This window comes from Mastomys coucha, unplaced genomic scaffold (genome assembly GCF_008632895.1).
Source record: "Mastomys coucha isolate ucsf_1 unplaced genomic scaffold, UCSF_Mcou_1 pScaffold9, whole genome shotgun sequence".
Lineage (NCBI taxonomy): Eukaryota > Metazoa > Chordata > Mammalia > Rodentia > Muridae > Mastomys > Mastomys coucha.
In genome coordinates this window covers 43,130,178-43,153,243 of record NW_022196915.1, presented here as the reverse complement: position 1 = coordinate 43,153,243, position 23,066 = coordinate 43,130,178, and the positions used below count along the sequence as shown (strand labels likewise).

Below are 23,066 nucleotides of genomic sequence, written 5' to 3'. Positions count from 1 at the left end.
TATGTATGTGAGTATGAGTATTGCCTTCCACGTATGCATATGGAGGCCAGAGACAACTTTGTGAAATCCATTTTCTCATGCTACCTTTACATGGGTTCTGGGGATACAACTCAGGGTGGCAAGCTTACGCGGCAAGCACTTTGACTTGCTAGGCCATCTCACCAGCCTTAAATGGTTGCCTCTGATATTAAGTATATCTATCTGTAGAAAAGAATGAAAACAATGAAAGGGCAGTGCCAATCCTTTAAGTGTATGGATAGGAGTCCTGGAATGGGCCAATTAGATGGCTTAGCAAGTAAAGGCACAAGCCACCAGGCTCATGACTCGAGTTCAGTTTCCTAGACCCATAGCTAGAAGGAGAGAACCAACACTAGAAAGTTGTGCTTGGACTTCTACATGCATACTGTGGTACACACACACACATACACACACACACACACTAACTAAATGTAAACAATTAAAGCAAGTTATCCCTTAGATCTGCATTAACCTTTAGTGTGTTTTTCCTTCAACCAAACACTGGATTTCTAAAAGACCTTACAGGGATGCCTTCTGTGTTACAACTTGGTGAAAGGTGGACATTTTGATAGGTGAGATTAGTTCTGGGAAAAACACAACTATATTACACCTTACAGTGAAGACTGTGCACTTGCAGTGTGTGTGTTCCCTTATCAGTTCTGCAGCCCAGTGCCTGGTGGCAGTACCAGCTCTTCCTGCTTCATACAACACCGACTTCATTTCCTCCTGCAGACCATGCACATGGGTATGGCTGGCTTGGCTTCCTGCACTCCTAAGGGGTTTTCATTAGTGTGTTTGAGACAAGATCTTGCTAGGAAGCTCTGACAGCCTAGAGCTCACTGTGTAGAACAACAGGTGGGCCTTGAACTTGCAGCAATTCTCCTGCCTCTACCTTTCAAGTGCTGAGATTATGGTGTATGCCACCACGTGTGACATTTACGAGAAATTTATAATTCCAGAGTACTGTGAATGGTTGTGGCTTCTATTATGGATTCCTATTGCAAATCAATCCCCATAATGCATGGGCTACAGGATGAGTGACAAGCTATACCGGAGCATCCTGGTCCATCAAGTAAGCACCATGACCGTGGCTGATAGCCTCTTGGTATTTCTGTCGGGCCTCTTCCTTCTCCTTTATCTGAAAAAGACAATCATCATGATGATTATGTTGGCTTTGATTTTTTAAGGCAAGGTGTTACTCTGTCCTAGACTGGCCTGGAACTCACCATGTACCCCAGACTGGCCTTGAACTTGCAACAGTCCTCCTGCCTCTGCTGAGATGCCAGGTATGAGGTGCCATGCCCAACTTTGGGGAAGATTTTTAAAATGCTCATTATAGGAAGAATGAATTCAGACTTTAATAAGGGAAATGACACCAGTATTTATTAAAGCCTAGAAAAAGCTAGGAAACTAAGTCGAGATGAGCAAAAATTTACATAAATGGATCACCAAAGTGTCCTGCCAAATAAGACTAGAAAAGACCAACTAGAGAGACTCCTCTTTATGCTAGGACCAGACTCTAGTCAGCAGTTGAAAATGAAAAGTTTGGAACTTTATATTAGACACAACAAAATGTTTATTTTATTTCATTTATTATTTTTAAAGTAGTAATTTTTCTTGCTGTTGTTGTTGTTGAGACAGAGTAGCCTTGGTAGACCTGGAACTCACTGTGTACAACAATAGGTTGGCCTCGAACTCACAGAGATCTGCCTGCTCCTGCCTCCTGAGTGCTAAGATTAAAGTTGTGCACCATCACATCAGCTTCTTATTATTCTTTACCAATCCAATTTCTTAAACTGTAATTTCTTTTAAAATATTTACTTCTATTTTACATGAATGAGTAGTTTGCCTGCATATATGTCTATCCAGCCAGAAGAAGGAGTTGGATCCCCTGGATTGGAGTTATAGACAATTGTGAGCTTCTGGGTGGGTGCTGGGAACTGAACCAGGGTCCTCTGCAAGAGCAGCAAATGCTTTGACCACTGGACCACTCTCCATCTCCAAAGACTATTTTAAAGTTAATAAGTCATGGGTTATGGCTGTAACTGCAGGCTAGTCTGTCGGGTCGAGTCGGGCCTATGGATGTTAAGTGAGTGCTCTATATACCTCTCACTTCACATTTAGCTTCTATTACTTTTTTGGGTATGGTTGTTTGTTTGTTTGTTTGTTTTAAGTTTTTTTTTTCCTGAGAGAATTTACTTCAGTGAGGCAGGATTCATTTTGCAAACTTATATAAGAGCTATGAAGCTGGATGTGGTACTGCATGTTTCTAATCCCAACAATCAGAGGCTGGGGCTGGACTGTTGCAAGTTCAAAGTTAACCAGGGCTCCAGAGTGAGTGTGAGGTCAGCCTGGGCCACACAATGAACCCTGATCTTAAAAAACTATACGTATGTATGTATGTATGTATGTATGCATGCATGCATGTTATATAAATGTAACACATATGCATGCTTCATCAACTTTCAACTGTGCCTGTTTTCAACCATGTGGCCCAGGCTGGCTGTAATTCACTATACAGCACTACTAACTTCAGACCCTTGCTGTAGCCTCCTGACTGCTGGTATGGCAGGCCTTTGTCATGGTGCATTCCTCTGTCTCTTAAACTTTGGACATTGAAATAACTTCCTTTGTGGCCAGTGAGATGGCTCAGCGGCTAAAGGCATGTGCCATCAAGCCTAATAGCATCAATTTGATCCCAGGAGAGAACTGACTCCTAAAGTTGTCCCCCAACCTTCACACACAGGCCATGACTTACAAGCATGCATGCATGTGTACACAAATAAAAACACAACAAAAATCTGTGAAAAGAAAGACAAAAGGAAATAACTTTCTATGTTTAAATTCTCTAAACAAAGACTTTGGTCAAAAACGGAGAAGACTGTAGAGGGACCCATCGATGGAGACCGACTGTGTGAAGTCTGAGGAGGTCTGAACATCAGGGAGAGTTGGCTAGGGAGGGCCTGTCAGTCCTAGGGAGGCCAGCTGTGTATTCGGGTAACGGTGGTTTGGGTAGATGAGGATGCCTCGCCCTTCCTCCTCTCACCTCTCCCACAATGTGCTTCCCATTGATAAATGCCTCGAAGCCACACACGGCTGCCTTGTCATCCAATGGGAAGATATATTTTGCCTCAATAGGTACTTGGCTTTGATTTGTGTATGTCTGAAAAACAATGACCTGAAAGAGGAGGGAAAAAAATCTCATATAATTGATAAAATGACATGGGACATTTACAAGAACAACTGATGAAAAGAATTATACATACTTCAGAATCCTAACGTTTGCTCTGTTTTATTTTGCTTTTTTGAGGCGGCCACATGAACCTGTATGGAAGCTGACCTTGAACTCTGGATTCTCCTGCCTTCCTTCACCTCCCACATGCTGGGATTACACGTGTGAACTGCCAATGACAGTTTAAACCCCCTACATTTCCAACATGTCCAGCACAATCACAAGCCTGGCTTCTGAGGTCCATGTTTTCTATGACTACAACGGACCATTCCTGTCATGGGACCCAGTGCACCAGCTGCAGGTTTAGGTAGCTGTATGTGCCTCACTAGAGTAGGAGACAAAAAACCCTGTGGTTGGGAACTTCTGGAATACAGACATTCCTGGCCCTATGATGGGGCCATGTCTCAATAAATCCATGATACGCTAAAAATGTAAGTGAGAAATGAATTTAATAAGTAGATTTTAGAATAATATATAATCTGTCTCCTGTGTTTGTGTCTGCTAGTCCCGTGATGGAGCCAATCTGCTACAGATAGAATATTTGGGGAAATAACATGTGTTTTTATTAAGTATTTAATTTAAAAATTTTCCCTGCCATTTATTCCTTAAGCAAGTGACATATGTATTTCATTTAGATAATATGACTATAGCCAAATTCTTTTTTTAAAAGATTTTATTTATTATTACATCTAAGTATACTGTAGTTATCATCAGACACACCAGAAGAGGGAGTCAGATCTTATTATGGGTGGTTGTGAGCTGCCATGTGGTTGCTGGGATTTGAACTCAGGACCTTCTGAAGAGCAGTTAATGCTCTTACCCGATGAGCCATCTCGCTAGCCCTGTAACCAAATTCTTATGTATGACTTATATTCATTTAATTTTGCGTCATAAAACCACAAAAAAGTATATACCTGGGCTACAAAGTCTATTATTCTTCCCTTGATGTGAACACTGTCAAGAGGGACAGAATTCGCAGCTTCATCTTGAAGGCCAGCTTTAACGTTTGTGAGGGGCTTGATGTCTGGTAACTGGAAATCTGCAAGTTACAAACATGACATCAGCTTTAGAACAACCGTGGCTCTGTCCTCATCATCAGCATTCCTTCTACTTGCTCTATCATTTAGACATTATATTTCAGCAAAGATGGAAAAATAATATTATACACATAGTATTCGATGAGTTTTTTGCTTAAGATGCTATCTCTCTGTGTAGCTCGCCTAGTCTGCTCTCAAACGGAAAGCTGCCTCACTCAGCAGTGTGAGAGCTAGGATTAGAGCTATGTGCGGCCACATCTAGCTGTTGTTTTATAATTTGGTTTTTGTTTTGTCTTTTTGCTTTTGCTGTGGCAGTTGAGGTTTGAACCCAGGACCTCATGCATACGAAGCTAGAGCTCTACCAACTGAGCCACATTCAGACCCACTGTAATTTTTAATACCCAATTATGAAACATAAACCCAATGAAGAAAAGCATTCTCAAAATCATTTCTACTTTTTAAATATTTTTCATTTTATTTTATTTTTTTGGTTTTTCGAGACAGGGTTTCTCTGTGTAGCCCTGACTGTCCTAGAACTCACTCCGTAGACCAAGCTGGCCTCGAACTCAGAAATCCACCTGCCTCTGCCTCCCAAGTGCTGGGACTAAATGTGTGCATCACCACTGCCCAGCTATTTCTACTTTTTTATTTCATTAAAAAATATTTTGGGAGGGGCTAGTGAGATATCTTGGTGAAGAAAGGCACTTGCTCTCAAGCCTCTAACTTGAATCTGATCGCTGGTTCCCACATGGGAAGGGAAGAGCTTGTCTCAGGCTGTCTCCTGACCTACACATGAGTGTACATAAAATAGCTTTAAAAGATTAATTAATTAATTAATTAATTAATTAATTTGTGTTAGAGATCAAAATAGTAGTACCTGGATCTTATTTCTTTTCAAAGAACCAACTCTTTGTTTCACTGATTCTTTGTGTTGTTTCCATTTTTAAATTATTTAAAAATTTTTATTTCATATGCATTTTTTGCCTGCATTTATGTCTATGCACCAAGTATGTGCCTGAAGCCCACAGAAGCCAAAAGAGGGTGTAGGATCCTCTGAAACTGGAGCTACAGATGGCTGTGAGCTGCCATGTAGATGCTGGGAATTGAACCCAGATCCTCAGGAGGAGTTGCTAGGGCTTGTAAGCACTCAGGCTTCTATCCAGCCCTCTGACGTACAGTTCTCTCCCACTGTGATAAGGTAGGGAACAAGGGATCCTTTCATTTTCCCTATATTTGTTAAGATAGACAAACTAACCAGAAGAAAGATAGAAACACTCAAATTAATAAAATTAGTAATAAAGAGAGCCATTATGAGTCCACTAACAGAATTCAGAGTCACTAGGATATATCTTATAAATACATGCCACTAAATTTGAAAAAAAAAAAAAACTAAAAGAAATGGATGAATTTCTAGATGTATATAATCTACCAATTTTTAAAGAAAATCTTATGTGTATGAATATTTTGTCTGTGTGTCTGTGCCTGTCCATTTGTGTTCCTGGTGGCCAGAGGCTAGAAAGAGTTTTGAATCCTCCAGACTAGAATTACAGGTAGCTGCAAGTTGCCATGTGGGTACTTAGAATAGAACCTGGGTCCTCTGGAAGAATAGTTGGTGCTCTTAACCACTGAACCATCTCTCCAGCCCCTGATTTTCCAAATTCAAACCAAGATTAGATAAATAATTTAAGCAGATCTCTAAAAAGAAGTAAAGAATGATAAAGTAATTTTAAAAAAATCTTATAACTAAAAAAGCTCAGGCCTTGTTGTATCCACTGCTGAATTTGCCAGCCCTTCAAAGAGAAACAAATAGCAATGCCTCTCAAACTATTCTATAAAATAGGGAGGGGAAACTACTACCAAATTCTTCTTATGAACTGTATCATCAACAACAAAGAAAATTGTAAATGCACGTCTCTAATGGATATAGTCACAAGAAATTCTTAAGAAAATACTTGCAGGGAAAAGTCAACATATGTCCTGGGTTCTATAAGAAAGCAGGCTGAGTAAGCCATGAGGAGCAAGTCAGAAAGCAGCACCCCTCCATGTCAGCTCCTGTCTCTAGGCTCCTGCCCTGTGTGAGCTCCTGCCCTGTGTGAGCTCCTGCTCTGGGTGAGCTCCTGCCCTGGGTGAGCTCCTGCCCTGGGTGAGCTCCTGCCCTGTGTAAGCTCCTGCCCTCACTGCTTCTGATGATGGAGTGTGTGTGAAATAAACCCCTTTGTCCCCAGTTTGCTTTGGTCACAGTGTTACATCACAGCAGTAGGAACCCTAATTAAGACAGCATAGACCTGTTATCTAGGATGTTAGTGAGTCTGAGGGAAGAGAAATGAAAGTTCAAAGCTGGGTGAGATTACACAGTGACCTCAAGGGCAGCCTGGGCAACATGAGAAAAGTTGTGTCAAAATTTAAAAAAAGGGCTGGGCTGTAACTCAGTAACAGAGCACTTGCCTAGCTATGTGTGAGGCTTTTTGCTCAATTTTCAACACAGGAAAAAAAATAGATAAAAATAAAAAAGTACTGTGGCTGTGGCTCAGTGGTTGTGGAGTACTTGTTCAGCAGGTGCAGGAACCTGGAGCAGTCCTTAGCATCCCAATAGGAACACACCAAAACAAAACTGGTCATCAATAAAAGTACTAGCTTTTGGGGGAAGTATATTGTCAGGGAATCTTTCTATGTAGTCCCAGCAGGCTCAAATTTATGGCAAGTGTCTTTCTTAGGCTCCCAAGCACTAGGATTATAAGTATGTATCATCATGGCTGCCCTCTGATATGTTATTGTATTATTAGGTGATATTATAAGAGCTGGGGCCATGGTCTGCTAGGAAGCTTATTTCTGCTATTTGACACGAGTGTGTGTTAAAGTTTGTGGGACCCTTTCTCTTTTCTCACTCAGTCCTTACAGCAACACTTAAAGACAAGGGGACATTCTCATGTCTGCCTGAGGGGTCAGTTTCCAAGATAACATCACCTGCTGAGTCACACACAAGCTTCCTGACTACAGCTGCGCCTTGTGCTTATTCCACCCACTTTTACAGTACTACTGAACTCTGACCTAGTTCCATGGGTGCCATGGCTGGATCATAGCTTATTTCCCAAAGGTTCATGTGTTGGAAGCTTAGTCACCAGGATGGTGATGTTGAAGGGTGGATGGAACCTTCCCACTAATTAATTAATTTATTCACTTTACATCTGGATCCCTGCCCCCCTCTCCCGGTCTCCACCCCACAGTCCCTCTCTTCTCCCTTCCCTTTCTTCTCTGAGAGGGTAGAGGCCCCTCTGGGTATCCCCCCACCCTAGGACATCAAGTCTCTGCAGGGCTAGGCACATCCTTTCCCACTGACAAGGCAGCCCAGATAGGGGAACATATTCTACAGACAGGCAACTCCAGTTGTTTGGGATCCAGGACCCACATGAAGACTAAACTGCATATCTGCTACATATGTGTGGGGGTCGGGGCACTAGTTCCAGCCTGTGTATGCTCTTTGGTTGGTGGTTCAGTCTCTGAGAGCCCCAAAGGTCCAGGTTAGCTCACTCTGTTTGTCTTTTAGTGGAGTTCCTAGCCCCTTCAGGGCCCTCCATTCATAAGAGTCTCCTACCTCCATCCAATGTTTGGCTGTGGGTCTCTGCATCTGTCTCAGTCAGCTGCTGGGTGGAGCCTCTCAGATGACAGTTACAAAGTAGGACCTGTGGGAGTTTGCTTGTACTCTGCCTGACTGTCTCATATGTGATCTCTCCTTCTAGCCCATGGTTCTGTTGTGATACCATCTACCTTGTGGTCCATATTAGAACCAAAGTGAAGGCAGTGTCAGGCTCCCAAACCTCTGAAATTATAAGCCAGACAAGACCTTTTCTCTGTTTTGGCTTGTTCTGAGATAGCCTAGAACCCAAGATCCTACTGCTTTAGCCTCCCAAGTGCTTGGATCACACACACACTTTACAAACGTTTTTTCAAGCTAGCAAGATGGCTCAGTTGGTGAAGGCACTTGCCACCTAGATTAAAGACCTATGTTCTAATCCCCAGGGCCCACAGATGAAAAGATAGAAATTCTTGCATGTTGTTCTCTGACCTCCACACACATGCACACACACATACACACACACACACACATAAGTAAATATTACAAACATTTTTCTTCTTTGTTACATTCTTCATATTTTGCTATAGCAACAAAAAATAGAAACTCCCAAAATGAATTGTGTTATTAAGCCATCCTAAAGAACAAGTCACCTTAGGCATGCTGGTGACAAAGCACAGGATTTGGTGATCACGTATCTTTCTTAAGCATATTGGTTTTTATATGTTCAGGATAAAAGAAAAATGAAATAGGAAGTCATAGATGCTGTTACCAAACATGAATGTAAATGCTTTTGAAAAAAGAAATTTCAGTTTTACATCATCCCATAAAACAGCACTCAAGAAACTAGTCTAGCCAGTCAGTGGCACACACCTTTAATCCTAGCACTTGGGAGGCAGAATCAGGCTGGTCTACATGGTCACTTTCATGAACAGCTGGGGCTACACAGAGAAAACTTGTCTCAAGAAACCAAAAAAAAAAAAAAAAAAAAAAAAAAAAAAAAAAAAAAAGAAATAAGAAAAGAAGCTATCTTACCTTCAACCTCTGGAACATTTGAAAGCTCAGTTCTATGCTCCTCTAATTCAGTATTTTCATGAGGATGGAATTCCTTTATTTGATCTCCAGGAATGCAAAATTTAACAATGTATTTCATTTTAACTTGATTGGTTTTATATACAACAAATTCATCATCCTAGAGCAAATGAGAATTGACAAGAGATAACAAATAAAGAGAAGGTTGTCCAAAAGCTCCCATTGAAGCATACTCTATATGAATATGCTTTATAATAATTTAGCAAAGATAATGGCATGCCTTCCATGAAAGTGGAAGCAAGCCTCTGAGGCTGGTCTTGGCACACTTGGCCCCATTTTGCCTTTTTTCTTGTTTGTTTACTGTTTGATTTTTTTTTTTAAAGTGTTAGGTGAGGGCTTGACCACTGACCCATAACCCTGGGTCTGCATGTCTCCCCAAATAAAATACCTGAAAGTCTGTGGGGACAGAGGCTGTTTCTGAAACTCCATGCACACTGTCATAGCCCGGTGGTGCCTCAGTTAAAGAAAAGTCCTTCTTGAATAAGTCCACACACTTTCCCAGGGCAACATCGCAGACGACCAGGAGTCTGGAGCCATCTGTCTTTCCTGCATGTGCATACTTAATGCTTGTACTGCATGAGGAAGGAAATAAACACAAGTCATAATGGGTACCAGCCAGCCTCACTTCACTGTATAAATAAGAAACACAGCTTGGGCATCTCTAACCCAAAACTGTGAATCAAAATCTGATTTTGATTTTCACCGGGCGGTGGTGGCGCACGCTTTTAATCCCAGCACTTTTGGGAGGCAGAGGCAGCTGGATCTCTGAGTTCAAGGTCAGCCTGGTCTACAGAGTGAGTTCCAGGACAGCCAAGGCTATACAGAGAAACCCTGTCTCGAAAAACCAAAAAAAAAAAAAAAAAAAAAAAAAAAAAAAAGTCACCACCAGGCTACATTTATTAGGTGTGGATGAAAAATAAGTGAATTTCACATTTGGATTTTGTGTTTCCAAAGATATCTCTTTATGTATACATATAATCCCAAATCTGAAAAAAAAATTTCTAGTACTTCAGACAATGCTCAGCTTGCATTGTTGAAGGACTTTCTAGGGAGATCATCCCAAAGTTTACTATTGTTGCAGTAACTCCAAAGATACAAGTTAGAACTTTATGGTGAGAAGTTGGGTAGATGAGCACCTATAACTGAACACTTGGGAAAGTGAGGCAGAAGGTTCATGAGTTCAAGGCCAGCCTTGGCTACACAGTAAAACCCTATTGAAGAAGAGAGGATGAGAAGGGGGGATGAAGGAGGGAAGAGAAAAGGAGGAGGAGTTGTTCATTTTGTACTTATTTATTTAAAATATTCAGTTACAGACACATACCTGTAACTTTAGCTCTTAGAAAGCTGAGGCAGGAGGATCACTGCAAGTTCCAGGCTAGCCTAGGATACATAATGAGTTCCCAGCTAGTCTGGGCTAGCTAGTGAGACCCTCTCTCAAAAAGTATAAAAACAAGCAATTAGGTAAAGATGTGTACAGTGCCTTTCTTTATGATAGGCAGCACTCAGAGTACTTTGTTCTCCTCTAGCTACTAAAAATATCTATATTGTGCTGCAAGGAATGCAAGAGTATTGAATAAAAAGGAAAACATATTTTACACTAAAATGGCTAGTGTATTTTACAGTCTGATTTTAAAAGCAGATCAGAAATGTGTGAGATTGTGGAAAATCAAAGCTGCAGGCAGTTTTTTCTTGCAGAGATTATATCCCAACCCCAGTTTTCCTTCCCTCCTTCTCTCCTCCCAGTCTCTGCCCCCAACTTCCCTTCTTCCCCGGATCATTCTTCCTGTCTCCCTTCTAAAAAAGAGCAGGCCTCCCCAGGATATCAACAGAACATGGCATAACAAGTTACAACAAGACCAGGCCCATTCCCTCATACCAGGTCTGGACAAGGCAACCCAGTAGGAGGAAAGGGGTGCCAGGGGCAGGTAAAAGGGTCAGAGAGCCCCACACCTACTGTTAGGAGTCCCACAAACACCCAAGCTAAACCACAATAGCATGTGTGCAGAGGACCTAGCACAGACCCATGCAGGCTCCATGATTGTTGTTTCAGCCTGCTCAGTTCTGTGGGCCATATTTTTCTGGGGTTCTTGACCCCTCTGGCTCCTAGAATCCTCCCCCCCGCCAGCCCCCACTTAAAGAAAAACCATTTTGTTAGTTAAGAAAGCTGTACTGAATTTACTGCACTGAAGCTCATGAAAAGGAATAAATGCTAAGTAAGTGCTGGCCAAGGGAAAGGGAGACTCCTGTCCTCATAGCCTCTCCCAGGTCACATGGGGAGTCAGCACTTCATGACAAGCGGATCAAAGATTAGGAATCTGCAGCTTTTCTTTCTCTTTCTTCTTCTTCTCCCCCTCTTCCTCTTCTTTCTTCCTCTTCCTCCTCTTCTTTTTAATTTTAATTTTTTTTCAAAGACAGTCTTAACTACAGAGCCGGGGCTGACCTCTGAATACTCTCTCTCCATCTCCCTATCGTGAGGATTATAGGAGCATGCTACCATGCCTGAGGGCCCCCACCCACTTTTCTTCCTTTCCAAGACAGGGTCTCATCACACTGGGTTTATGTGGTGCTGGAGATGAACATAAGGCCTCAAATGTTAGCCAAGCGTCCTACCAATTAAAGTATAGCCCTATCCTATTGTTTTTTTTAAATCTTTGAAAATATTTATTTTTTTTTTTACTTGTATGAATTGCCACACCCACTCCAGTGGAGTCTGTGTGACAAGTCCAAACTCTTGGCCGAAGTCCTGAGGCAAAAAGTTTCAAGGAAACTGGTCTCCTGGAGGTCCTTGGCATCCCCTAACACGGATGTGGTCCAGATTTGTCCTTGCGATAGTCGATGGAGGGTTTTTGCGTGCTTTCTTTCAGTATTCTATTATAGGTATAGAGGTGCCCCCAAGGAATGATTTGACAAACAGCCAAGTTAGATTGGACATTGTTTCCTGGCCTCCACCAGTGTTTCAATCAATCCTAATCAATGCTGAGCTGACCCTGGGCTTGGAATTTTGTAAAGATTGTTACTTATTCAGACAAATTTCCTCCAGTGTTGAAAGAGAGATAGTGAAAGAAATCAGGCATTGCAGTTTACTGGATGAGAGTTAATAATCCCATGGCAAGTTCAACAAAGTAAACTTAGAATTCTCATTACAGTTACGTATGGCAGACTACATTACTTAATAGAAGAAAACTTGTGGGCTTCTCTGGCAAATGGAGGTCTGCCACAAATAGAACTACAGCTGAGTCACTCCCATATACAGGAATTTACTATGGTCTAGGAAAAAGATGGATTGTGGCTTAGGAAGGAGCTAGAGTATTGTATTATTTATGGAAAGGTTAGCAAGAATGGGACTCCTTGTGCATACTTCCAGATAGCCCAGAAGATTAGCATAGTTGGGTGTTTACTAAGGGCTGGCAGGTGGTGGGTTATACAATAGACTAGAATTAGAACTATTTACACCTGGCCTCTAAGAATAAGCTGACTTTAGATAAGGCTGTCGTTATTTCAGTTGTAACCACTGCCTAGTTCCTGCAATTCTCATGTACATATGTTTCTGTAGAATCATTATGCATCAGATGACCTCAATATACCTTGACTATTGTATTACCTGACTTTCCTTTTTCTTCTGTAATGACCATAAAAACCTGGTGCTTACTTTGAGAAATTATACTCAGATTCAGCACTCTCTTGTGTTTGTATCTGTTTGTCACTCGCCGACTCCTTGCCCACCTGTGTACCAGAACTCTGATTCTCCCTGGGTTGAAGGACCCCGACTGGATTGGCCCTCGGCAATGAATGTCTTGCCTGCATGTATGTCTGTGAACGACATACATGACTAGTGCCTATAGAAGCCAGAAGAGGGTGTTGGATCCCTGGAACTGGAGTTACAGATACTGTGATACAGTTGTCATGTTGCGGTGCTGGGACTCAAACCCAGGTCCTATGGGAGAGCAGCCTGTTGTCTTAACCATGGAGCCATCTCTCCTGCCCCCTGCTGTTGTTTGAGACGGGGTCTTGCTATGCCTGGGCTGGCCTGGAAATCTGTGCAGCACAATTTTGTCTCAAATTCACAGTAATCTGCTTGCCTCAGCTGGTGTGGGCTGAGGTTACAACAGTGAGGTACCATACCTGGCTTACTTTGATTCAAGAAGAAACAGAAGTGAGTTCACCCATCTCATCACAAGCTCCTCCCCTTTCCTGGTACTTCCCTGTAACTTGCAAACACACCTCATCCTTCCTGTTTGCTCTTAGCATCTTCAGTCCTGGCTTCCATCTCATGTTCTTGACAGAAATTGCAAGAGCTATCTCCTCGGGACCACTCCTCAGTTGACTATAACTTGGTCTACTCAGAACTTCGTTTGTTGAACAGAGAAAAAGCACATAAAATTTGTTGCGTGCCTAGGACAGGGAGCATTAGCTTTCTCTATGCAGCCTTCCTCACTGGTGTCACTCTGCCAAAAGCTGCTGATGACTTCAGTTTTGGTAAAATCATAACAGTGGCTAGAAAAACACAGTACCATCTAAAGGTATCTACTTTGTATTTAACGTGTGTGTGCACATGCACATGTTTGTGTGTGTGTGTGTGTGTGTGTGTGTGTGTGTGTGTGTGGTAGGTAGACACTTGTGCCATGGCAGCATGACTATGGAGTTCAGAGGACAATTTTGTGGAGTCACTCTGGTCACCAGGCATGTGCTGTAAGAGTCTTTACTTGCTGAGCCATCATGATGGCCCCTACACTATTAATTTAAAACAAAACAAAACAGCAAGGAAATGGGTATGGTGTGCATTTTTATTTATTTTTTATTTTGTATTTTTTATCTTTTTGGTTTTTTGAGACAGGGTTTCTCTGTATAGTCCTGGCTGTCCTGGAACTCACTCTGTAGACCAGGCTGGCCTCGAACTCAGAAATCCGACTGACTCTTCCTCCCAAGTGTTGGGATTAAAGGCGTGTGCCACTACTGCCCAGCTGGTGTGCATCTTTAATCCCAGCCTTAGGGAAGCAGAGGCAGGCAGATCTCAGTGAGTTTGGGGCCAGCCTGGTCTACATGGCAAGTCCTAGGCCAGCCAGGGCTACACAGTGAGACTCTGTCTCAAGAAAACTTAACAAGAAGACAAAGCCCACTTGTTGGACCATGAAAGGCAGTCTGTGTTCTGGTTGAGCCAGGCTTGCTCTAGAGTCCCAGTAGAAAATTCTACAAGGGATGGAATAGTAAGCTACTCCCGCAGTCATTAGGCAGCTGTCTGTGGCTAGACAATGCCCCTAGCTCCCAATATTCTGGCTGGAGTCGGACTCATGCTCCAGGCCTGCGTAGGAACCACTGGGTGCCCCCTTTCCCTCCTCATCCCTTTCTCCCTTCAGCCCGGGGCTGACTGAGCTGCCCCAGGGCCCCCACTTTGGAGTGGGATAGTGGCTTCCCATAGCCAGATGCCCACCCTGCTGATGACTTCAGTTCAGCAGGTGGTGTGGAGAGCACAGGCAGTCTCCCATGTCTGCCTGGGCAGAGTACCTGAGCTCTGGCGGGAAGCAGATTACCCTCCCACCCCTTTATTTCCCCACCGGCCTGGAGGAGCGCCTGACACCTGCCACCTGACACCCAAGGGGAGGGGGGAAGAGAGAGAGACAGAGACAGAGAAAGGGGAAAGAGAGAGAGACAGAGACAGAGGCCCAGAGAGAGACAGAGAGACAGAGGAGAGAGAGAGACAGAGAGACAGAGACACAGAGAGACAGAGAGAGACAGAGACAGAGAGAGGGGAAAGAGAGAAAGACTGAGACAGAGGTCCAGAGAGAGACAGAGATAGAGACAGAGGAGAGAGAGAGACAGAGACAGAGAGACAGAGAGAGACAGAGAGACAGAACAGAGACAGAGAGACAGAGACAGACAGAGAGAGACACAGAGAGACAGAGGGAGACAGAGACAGAGGAGAGAGAGAGAGACACAGAGAGAGACAGAACAGAGACAGAGAGAGAGACAGAGACAGACAGACAGAGAGATACAGAGAGACAAAGAGAGACAGAGACAGAGAGAGGGGAAAGAGAGAGAGACTGAGACAGAGGCCCAGAGAGAGACAGAGACAGAGACAGAGGAGAGAGAGACAGACAGACAGACAGACACACACACACACACAGAGAGACAGAGACAGAGACAGAGACAGAAGTGTCAGCAGCAGTAGGCACTGATAGTATGGTCTTTGAATGAGATATCCCCACAGTCTTGGGCATTTGAACACTTGGCCCCCAGTCGGCAGCACTGTTTATAGAGGCTCAGGAGGGCATGGAGTTGTTGGAGGAGGTGTGTGCTGGGGGCTGGTTTTGAAGTTTCAAACCTCAGGCCATTTTCAGTGTGCTCTATTCTGTGCTTGTAGTTCAAGACGTGAGCCCATGGCTTTAAGCTCCAGAAGTCATGCCTCAGCTCTATCATCTCATACTATAACTCCCTCGAACCATAAGCCCCAAAACAAACAAACTCCTCCTTCTCTCAGCTGCCTTGGCTCTGGTGCTTTATTTCAGCAACAGGAAAACAATGAACACTGCTGTCTTGGAGAAAGAACAAAACAGCCAAGGCCTGCTCCCATGCGACCCATAGTAGTTGCATGTTCTGAGGCTAGCGCCCTCTGGTGGCCTTAAGGTCCCCATCTATGCCATGAGAAGATTTCCCTGAGGGGTGGGGTCTGAGAGGAGAGGTGGCAAGGGGCTCGGGAGAAGATGCAGCTAGAAAACAGGTAAAAGATAGGCGGGCTGGCAAGATGGCCCAGTGAGTATAGGTGCCTGCTACCAAGCCTGATGACCTAGTTTGATCCCTGGGCTCTGCTTGGTAGAAGGAAAGACCCGACTCAGTAGAGTTGCCATCTGACCTCCACAAATGCACTATGGCATGCTCATGTCTCCTCCCACACTAAATAAATAGATTAAAAAAAAAGTTATGTATGCCGTATGCAATGGCAATGGCTGCTTTCAGTGGGTGAGAGACCGCCTCACTAAAGAGAGGGAAGTTTGCAAGGAGTCTTCTGTGGTGGGGTTGGGACAGAAGCCACTAACCTGAGTGAGTCACTGAAGTAGATCCCGCTTCCCAGATTGCCAACATCTGTTCTTTGCACACCGCGGTCTTCAGCTACCTTAGGCAAGAGCAGTCCTCTGAAAGAGAAGGGTGAGATCATAATTTACCAAAGGACAGGACTCTGCCACACAGCCTTCAAACTCAGTGAACAACAGGAAATTCAGTCTTTACAAACTTCTGGTCAGAGTTCAACTAGCCCTTCATACCTACAGTCAATCAGCCATGGATTCAAAATATTCAGAAAAAAAAATCCATCTCTACTGAATATGTACAGATTTTCTTGTCATCGTTTCTTTTTAGATTTATTTAATTATGCATATGTGTACTCTAACTCCCTGTATATCTGCGTGACAGAAGAGGGCATCGGATCCCATTATAGATAGTCTCACCAGTGTAGTTGCTGGGATTGAACTCTAGAAGAGCAGTCTGTAGGGTCTTTTTTTTTTTTTTTAATTTTTTTTATTCAGTATTTTAAAGATTTATTTATTTATTTGTACAGATACAGGTACTTTTCTGCATGTACATCTGCCCACCAGAAGACGGCATCACACAGTTGTGAGCTGCCACGCGGGTTCCAGGAATTGAACTCAGGACCTTTGGAAGAGCAGCAAGTGCTCTTAACCACTGAGCCATCTCTCCAGCCCAGAAGAGCAGTCTTAAGCACTGAGCTCTCTCTCCAGTCATAGTCATTAGTTTCTACACAATACTTCCTGTCAACAGTTTCCATAGCATTCATACTGTATTAGATACCATCAAATCACACAGATATAACTTAAAATCTATGGGAAAACCCAGCTCTATTCTATGCAAATTCTTCTATAAAAACCCTTGAATGTTAGAGGTTTTGGCATCTCAGAAAGTTCTGGAAGCAACTGCTTAGATACCAAGCCTCACTGCAATCTTCCAGAGCAGCACATGCTATTAACATGTCACAGGCTATGGCTGTTTCCCCACCACTGTCTGGACCACACATGCTATTAACATGTCACAGGCTATGGCTGTGACACCCACCACTGTCTGGACCACACATGCTATTAACATGTCACAGGCTATGGCTGTTTCCCCACCACTGTCTGGACCACACAGGTTCTGGGTCATTTTCCTGCCTCCTGTAGGCAAGAACACAGGGTAAGTCTGCCCAGATCCAGTGAGTCTGAGTCTCTTCATTGCTTAGCCCCTGCTACAGGCCCCTGCTGCACTCCCAACATTCAGGATTCTCTCAGCATGAGACCAGGGTTTTCTCTACACAGACAGGTAAAGGCCGGCTTTTGTTCTTGATTACAGAAATAGCAGTTGTTTGAATTTTGCAATCAGTTGATTGATTTTATAAGACGGCTTTTAGGATTTGGTCCTATATAGAAAGGTCATTTCCATACAATTACTTTATTTGTATGTTTTCCAGTCCTTGGGATTGAACCCGGGACCTCGCTCATGCTAGGCAAACACTCTACCCCAATAAGCCACATCCCTAACTCTTAAGTTTCAGCTTCTTTTTCCTCTTCCTCCTCCTCTTCCTCCCCTTCCTCTTCTTCCTCCTCCTCCTCCTTCTCTTCCTCCTCTTCTTCCTCTCTCTCTCTCTCTTTCTCTCTCTCTCTCTCTCTCTCTCTCTCTCTCTCTCTCTCTCTTTCTCTCTGTGTCTCTGATACAGAGTCTCACTATGTACCCTGGATTGGCCTGAAACTTGCTATGTAGATCAGGCTGGCTTTGAACTCATAGAGATCTGCCTGCCTGTGCCTCAGCATCCAGAATATTGGGATTATTGCATTACCACACCCAGGTACCTCTTAATTTTCCCAGGTGCTTAATTAAAGGACTGAAATATACTTATAATTCCCCTTGCCCCAGTAACTTCAGTTTCTGCTCCAATAGTACGTGATTATTCAAAGTAATCAGAAACTGGGGTTGTACTTTGGATAAATAACCCACATCCCTTGGACACTGTGAAATATAGAACAGTTCTTTTTCATATAAGGTGAAGGAGCAATGGAACAACTGATTGTTTTGGGTTTTAGGGTGTGTGCGTGTATATTCATTTGCAGTTTGGTTTTCCTGAGCCATGGTCTTGCTATTTAAGCCCAGGCTAGCCTTGAATTTATTCTGTAGCCAAGGCCGGGCTTGAACCAGATATAATTGTCCTGCTTCAGCCTGCCAAGTGCTGGGATTACAGGTATCACCAGGCCCAAATCTCAAGGAGCAACTCATACCTACAGAGAACATTTAAAAAAGATCACAAATATAGCTGGGCAGTGGTGGCGCATGCCTTTAATCCCAGCACTTGGGAGGCAGAGACAGGCAGATTTCCGAGTTCGAGGCCAACCCGGTCTACAGAGTGAGTTCCAGGACAGCCAGGGCTATACAGAGAAACCCTGTCCAGATGGTTGTGAGCCACCATGTGGTTGCTGGGATTTGAACTCAGGAACTTCAGAAGAGCAGTCGGTGTTCTTAACCACTGAGCCATTTCTCTAGCCCTCACAAATACATAATTTAAATGGCATAATTTTCTCTATGACTAGATTTGCTGAAAAGCCCATGTGGTTTGTTCATTTATTATGGTATTGTTTAGAATTAAAGACAAAAAGGGGAACATTTCACATTCATAAGCCGGAAAATTAAAACATAAAGACTGTGGTACATCTTACCGGGACAAGATTCCAAGAATGTTCCGCACAGGAGACCCATGGAACAAGGGTCGCACATTGCCCAGTCTGCTCAAAAACTCCGTAGCTTCATTCACTCTGCCAACTCTAAATACCTGCAAGATATCTACTGGGCATTCGCTAGAAGAATTAGGAGAAAAACATTGAGGTCACACAATTAGAAGAAAAATAAAAATCATTAGTAGAAGAAATCTCAAGAAAACTCAGATGTCTATGGCTCAGTAGTTAGAGATGCTTGCTGCTAAGTCTGCTACTAACTCTTGGGGGCCATGCGGTGAAAGGGAGAACAAACTCCCACAAACCATTCTCTGATCCTTACATGCACACTGTGGCAAATGCACACACACACACACACACACACACACACACAAACATTTTTCTTTCTGTTGCTACCATGATCAAAAGCAAGAGGAAAGAGTTTTTTGTTTGATTTTGTGTGTGTGTGTGTGTGTGTGTGTGTTTTGGATTATAGGTTACATCCATGATGATGAAGGGAAGCCATGAAAAGCAGGCATGAACAGAAGCAGAGACCACAGAGAAATGCTGCTCACTAGCTTGATCCCCATGGCTGCTTTCTTATCCAAGCCAGGATCACACGTCCAGGGCTGACACCATCTACAGTGGGCCAGATCATTCATACCAATCATTATTCAGGATCAGGTCCCAAAGACTTACCTACAGGTCAGTCTTACAGAGGCAGCCCCTTAGTGAAATTCCCTCTTCCCGGATAACTCTAGTTTGTGTCTAGTTGATGGAAACCAAGTAGCTCACATATATAATATAAACTGTGCTATAATCACTCCATCCATGGGCTGTGTCAAGCTACAGTGGGTTCCCTATGACCATGGGTTAGAACTGCATTCATTTATTCATTAACAATCATAATGTGCACTGAGTATTTCCTCAGGAATTAGAAATAAGCCAACAGAGTCTCTGGCTTCATAGAGTTTAGATTCTAATGAGAGAGGCAAGAATTAACAAGTTACCAAAGTATTTATGTGTTAACAGGAAACCAACTAGGTCCAGAAAAAACTGTGGTGGAAAGGCCACATTTACTTCTGAGGTGACATTCACTGCCATACAGCATGATGCAATGCACGGGATACGACCTAATGGGCTACTATAGAAATTCAAGTGGGTGGAGTGAGTAGGAGAGGAGAACACAGCAGGGAGGATGAGGCAGACCCTGGATGACAAGTGGAGAGAGGCTGACAACTGAAGGGACAGGATGTGGTGGGAGAGAGAGTCATGATGGCTGTGAATGACTGGCCAAGACAGGAGGCATGGGACACTGGGACACTGCTCAGGGACACCACAGTCAGGAGCATCCTACCGTAACTTGACATTGGTCATGGGTAAAATATGTATACAGAAATGATTACTGTCCATCAAGGGTACATGGCGGTGCACACTTGTCCTAGCAGTTGGGTAAGAGGCATGAGGATTGCAAAAGTTCAAAGCCAACATGGTCTACATAGTAAGTTCTAGGTTAGCCTGGGCTACGTAGGAAGACCCTATCTCAACCCACTCTCCTGAAAAATAGGTGATTAACCATCAGGTCATTTAATCCAGAGAGCTGATTTGCCAGCACATATGAGCTGAATCATAAAAGCATAGTTCAGAACAAAAATATTCTCCACTGTAAGATGCTAAGTGGCTGTGTTACCATGGGCAGTGACAGTGAGGCTGTAAGATGCTAAGTGGCTGTGTTACTGTGGGCAGTGACAGTGAGGCTGTAAGATGCTAAGTGGCTGTGTTACCATGGGTGGTGACAGTGAGGCTGTAAGATGCTAAGTGGCTGTGTTACCCATGAGCAGTGACAGTGAGGCTGTAAGATGCTAAATGGCTGTGTTACCATGGGCAGTGACAGTGAGGTTGGTAGAGATTTCATTTTTTGTAGTTTTACATGGTTTCTAAACTTTCACAAAGTACATCTGTCTTAGCTGGACATGGTGCGCAAGCCTATAATCCAAGCCCCCTGGAGGCTGATACAGGAGGATCTCTCTACACAAGGTCAAGGCCATTCTGGGCTGAAGGATGAGACCCTGTTTCCAAACCAAACCAGATAGTCTTAGCTAAGAAAAAAATGCACTGTGGGGGAATCGCTAACCACAGACTGGGGATGTAAATGCAACTCACATTTAATGGCTTCTGTCCTGGTGTCACCTCTGTTGCTGTTATTTGTGAAGTACCCTAGCCAAGAGCAACTTAGGGGAGGAGAGGGTTTGTTTGCTTTACAATTCCAGACTACAGTCTACTACTGATGAGTACAGGCAGAACTCAGAGCAGAGAGTCACACTGCACCCACAACAAAGAACAAGGAGAGAGAAAAAGCACAGATCCTTACTTGTTTACTCTTTCTCTCAGCTACCCTCTCTTACACTATTCAGGACCCCCAAACCAGGGAGTGGTGCTACCCAGTCTTCCTAGCTTAGTTCACAATCAAGACAGTCTCCTACACACACTCACAGGTGACAGGATATGTCAAATCCTATTCAAAAATGACCAGCACAGGGCTAGCAGGCACCAAATGTGGCAATATGAGTTCCATCTCTGAGACCCACATGGTAGAGGGAGATATCTTGCTTCCAAAGTTGTCCTATGGCCTCCACACATACACCACAGCACACTCCCTAACACTTAAATAAAATACAATAATAATAAAAAACTCCGAACTAGCATAATGTGTTTCCCGAGTTTTTCAGCACATTTTTCATGCCACAGATGGACATGTCAGAAGATCACATACCCATGTTACTGTATGTTTAAATCTTAAATAGAATAAACTTTCTTTTGTAATGCTCTTGCACTGGGTATGTGCTCCTGCGATGCTGGGATGGAACCCAAGGCCCTACACATGCTAAAGAGGCTGGACTACCTTTTGCTGAACTACACTTTTAGCCTTTGGAAGTCTAAGCCTAATCTTCAACAAGATTAGGTTACAGAGCAGCAAGATGGCCCAGTTGGTAAAGTGCTTTTTAGGAACCCACAGTGAAGAAGAGGGCCAACTACAGAAAGGTGTCCTCTGACTGCTACATGTATGCTGTGGTATATGTGCACCGACACTCACATGCACACATCATATATGCACACAATCATCATAATAAGAGCAATAAAAGATCAGGTCAGTCAGAAAGCAGTGTGGGGGAGTATTAACATAGGATACTCCCCTGGATAAGACTTACTTTTGACTTTGTAAATTGCATTTGTTTATTTGGGGTGTGTGTGTGTGTGTGTGTGTATGTGTGTGTGTGTGCACGCACACGCATTCACATGCAGAAATGTTTGTATGTGCCCACAGGTGTCATGGCACTCCTGTGAAGGTTAGAATACAACTTGTGGGAGTTTGTTCTCTGTTTTCACCCTGGGGATCCTGGGGATCGAACTCAGGTTGTTGGGGTTAGCAGCAAGTGTTTTGACCCACTGTGTCATTTTCTCAGTCCCTCAAGACAATGCAAACACAGAAAGAAACTCTTTGCCACCATCCACAGATATCTTGCTGGAATGTAGAAGGTTACACTCTCTAAATGTCCTGGTTGACTTGCCAACAGGATCTCAAGAGCACTGCATTGTCACGTGAGACTTGCTTCATGCTTACCTTCGATTATTCTGCAATACTTCTTTTCTAACCCTGGAAAATTCCTCAGTATTCTGTTCAACATGTTCGATTTTGCATCTCAAAGCTCGGTATTTGGCAAGAGATGGTGGGTTGGGTTTGGATAAATTAGTTTCACAAACATTCACCATGTCTCTTACCAGCTGTGGGTGGAAATGATGCAGAGGTGTTAGAGACACCACATATCCAAGTAGTATGTATATTAAATTAATATTTTCCAAAAAGATAAAAATTAGTTTTCCTTTCCACAAAGTTTTTGATTAATATTTGATGTTGGCAGTATACTAAACTGGATAAATACTGGTCACAATGCTGGGCATGATGGCTCAGACCTATAACTTTGCCCTTGGGGAGAGGAGGCAGAAAGACTGCTATAAGTTCAAGGTTAGCCTAGGTTGTAAGTTCAAGGTTAGCCTAAGTTATACAGTAAGTTCCAGGCCAGCCCAAGTTACAGTGTAAGCCTATGTCTCACAAGTAAAAATACAGATTTAAACATCAGAAGGGTTGGTACAACACCATTTTCCTGGCTACTTGGGAGACTGAGGCAGGATTACTCAAGCCCAGGAGTTCAAGGCCAGCCTGGGATGCATAACAAAATCTCCAATACAAATAAAAAGATAAAAAGATAGATAATAGATTAATAGAATGAATTGCCTCCTGTCTGGGCTGGGGTCCAGAGCAGAGGAAGCTCCACTCCCAGGCGCTCTGACACACCCAGGATCGAAGTGAGCAGGAACCAACATCTGTCTCAACACTGGGAGTAACTGGGACCAGCTTGACCAGGCACACAGGA

General features: G+C 43.4%; 1 protein-coding gene across 2 annotated transcripts in view; it reads right to left on the bottom strand.

Annotated features, from left to right (window-relative positions):
- The window catches only part of Parp4 (poly(ADP-ribose) polymerase family member 4), a 90,993-nt gene that overhangs the window by 42,915 nt on the left and 25,012 nt on the right, over positions 1-23,066 (bottom strand). For both annotated transcript variants that reach the window (XM_031362554.1, XM_031362555.1), the window contains exons 10-17: positions 22,256-22,416; positions 18,640-18,777; positions 15,982-16,077; positions 9,339-9,522; positions 8,894-9,050; positions 4,165-4,289; positions 3,065-3,196; positions 1,070-1,156 (exon numbers count right to left, since the gene is read on the bottom strand). In XM_031362554.1, the coding sequence (XP_031218414.1) occupies positions 1,070-1,156; positions 3,065-3,196; positions 4,165-4,289; positions 8,894-9,050; positions 9,339-9,522; positions 15,982-16,077; positions 18,640-18,777; positions 22,256-22,416 (1,080 nt within the window). The remainder of the gene's footprint in view (positions 1-1,069; positions 1,157-3,064; positions 3,197-4,164; positions 4,290-8,893; positions 9,051-9,338; positions 9,523-15,981; positions 16,078-18,639; positions 18,778-22,255; positions 22,417-23,066) is intronic.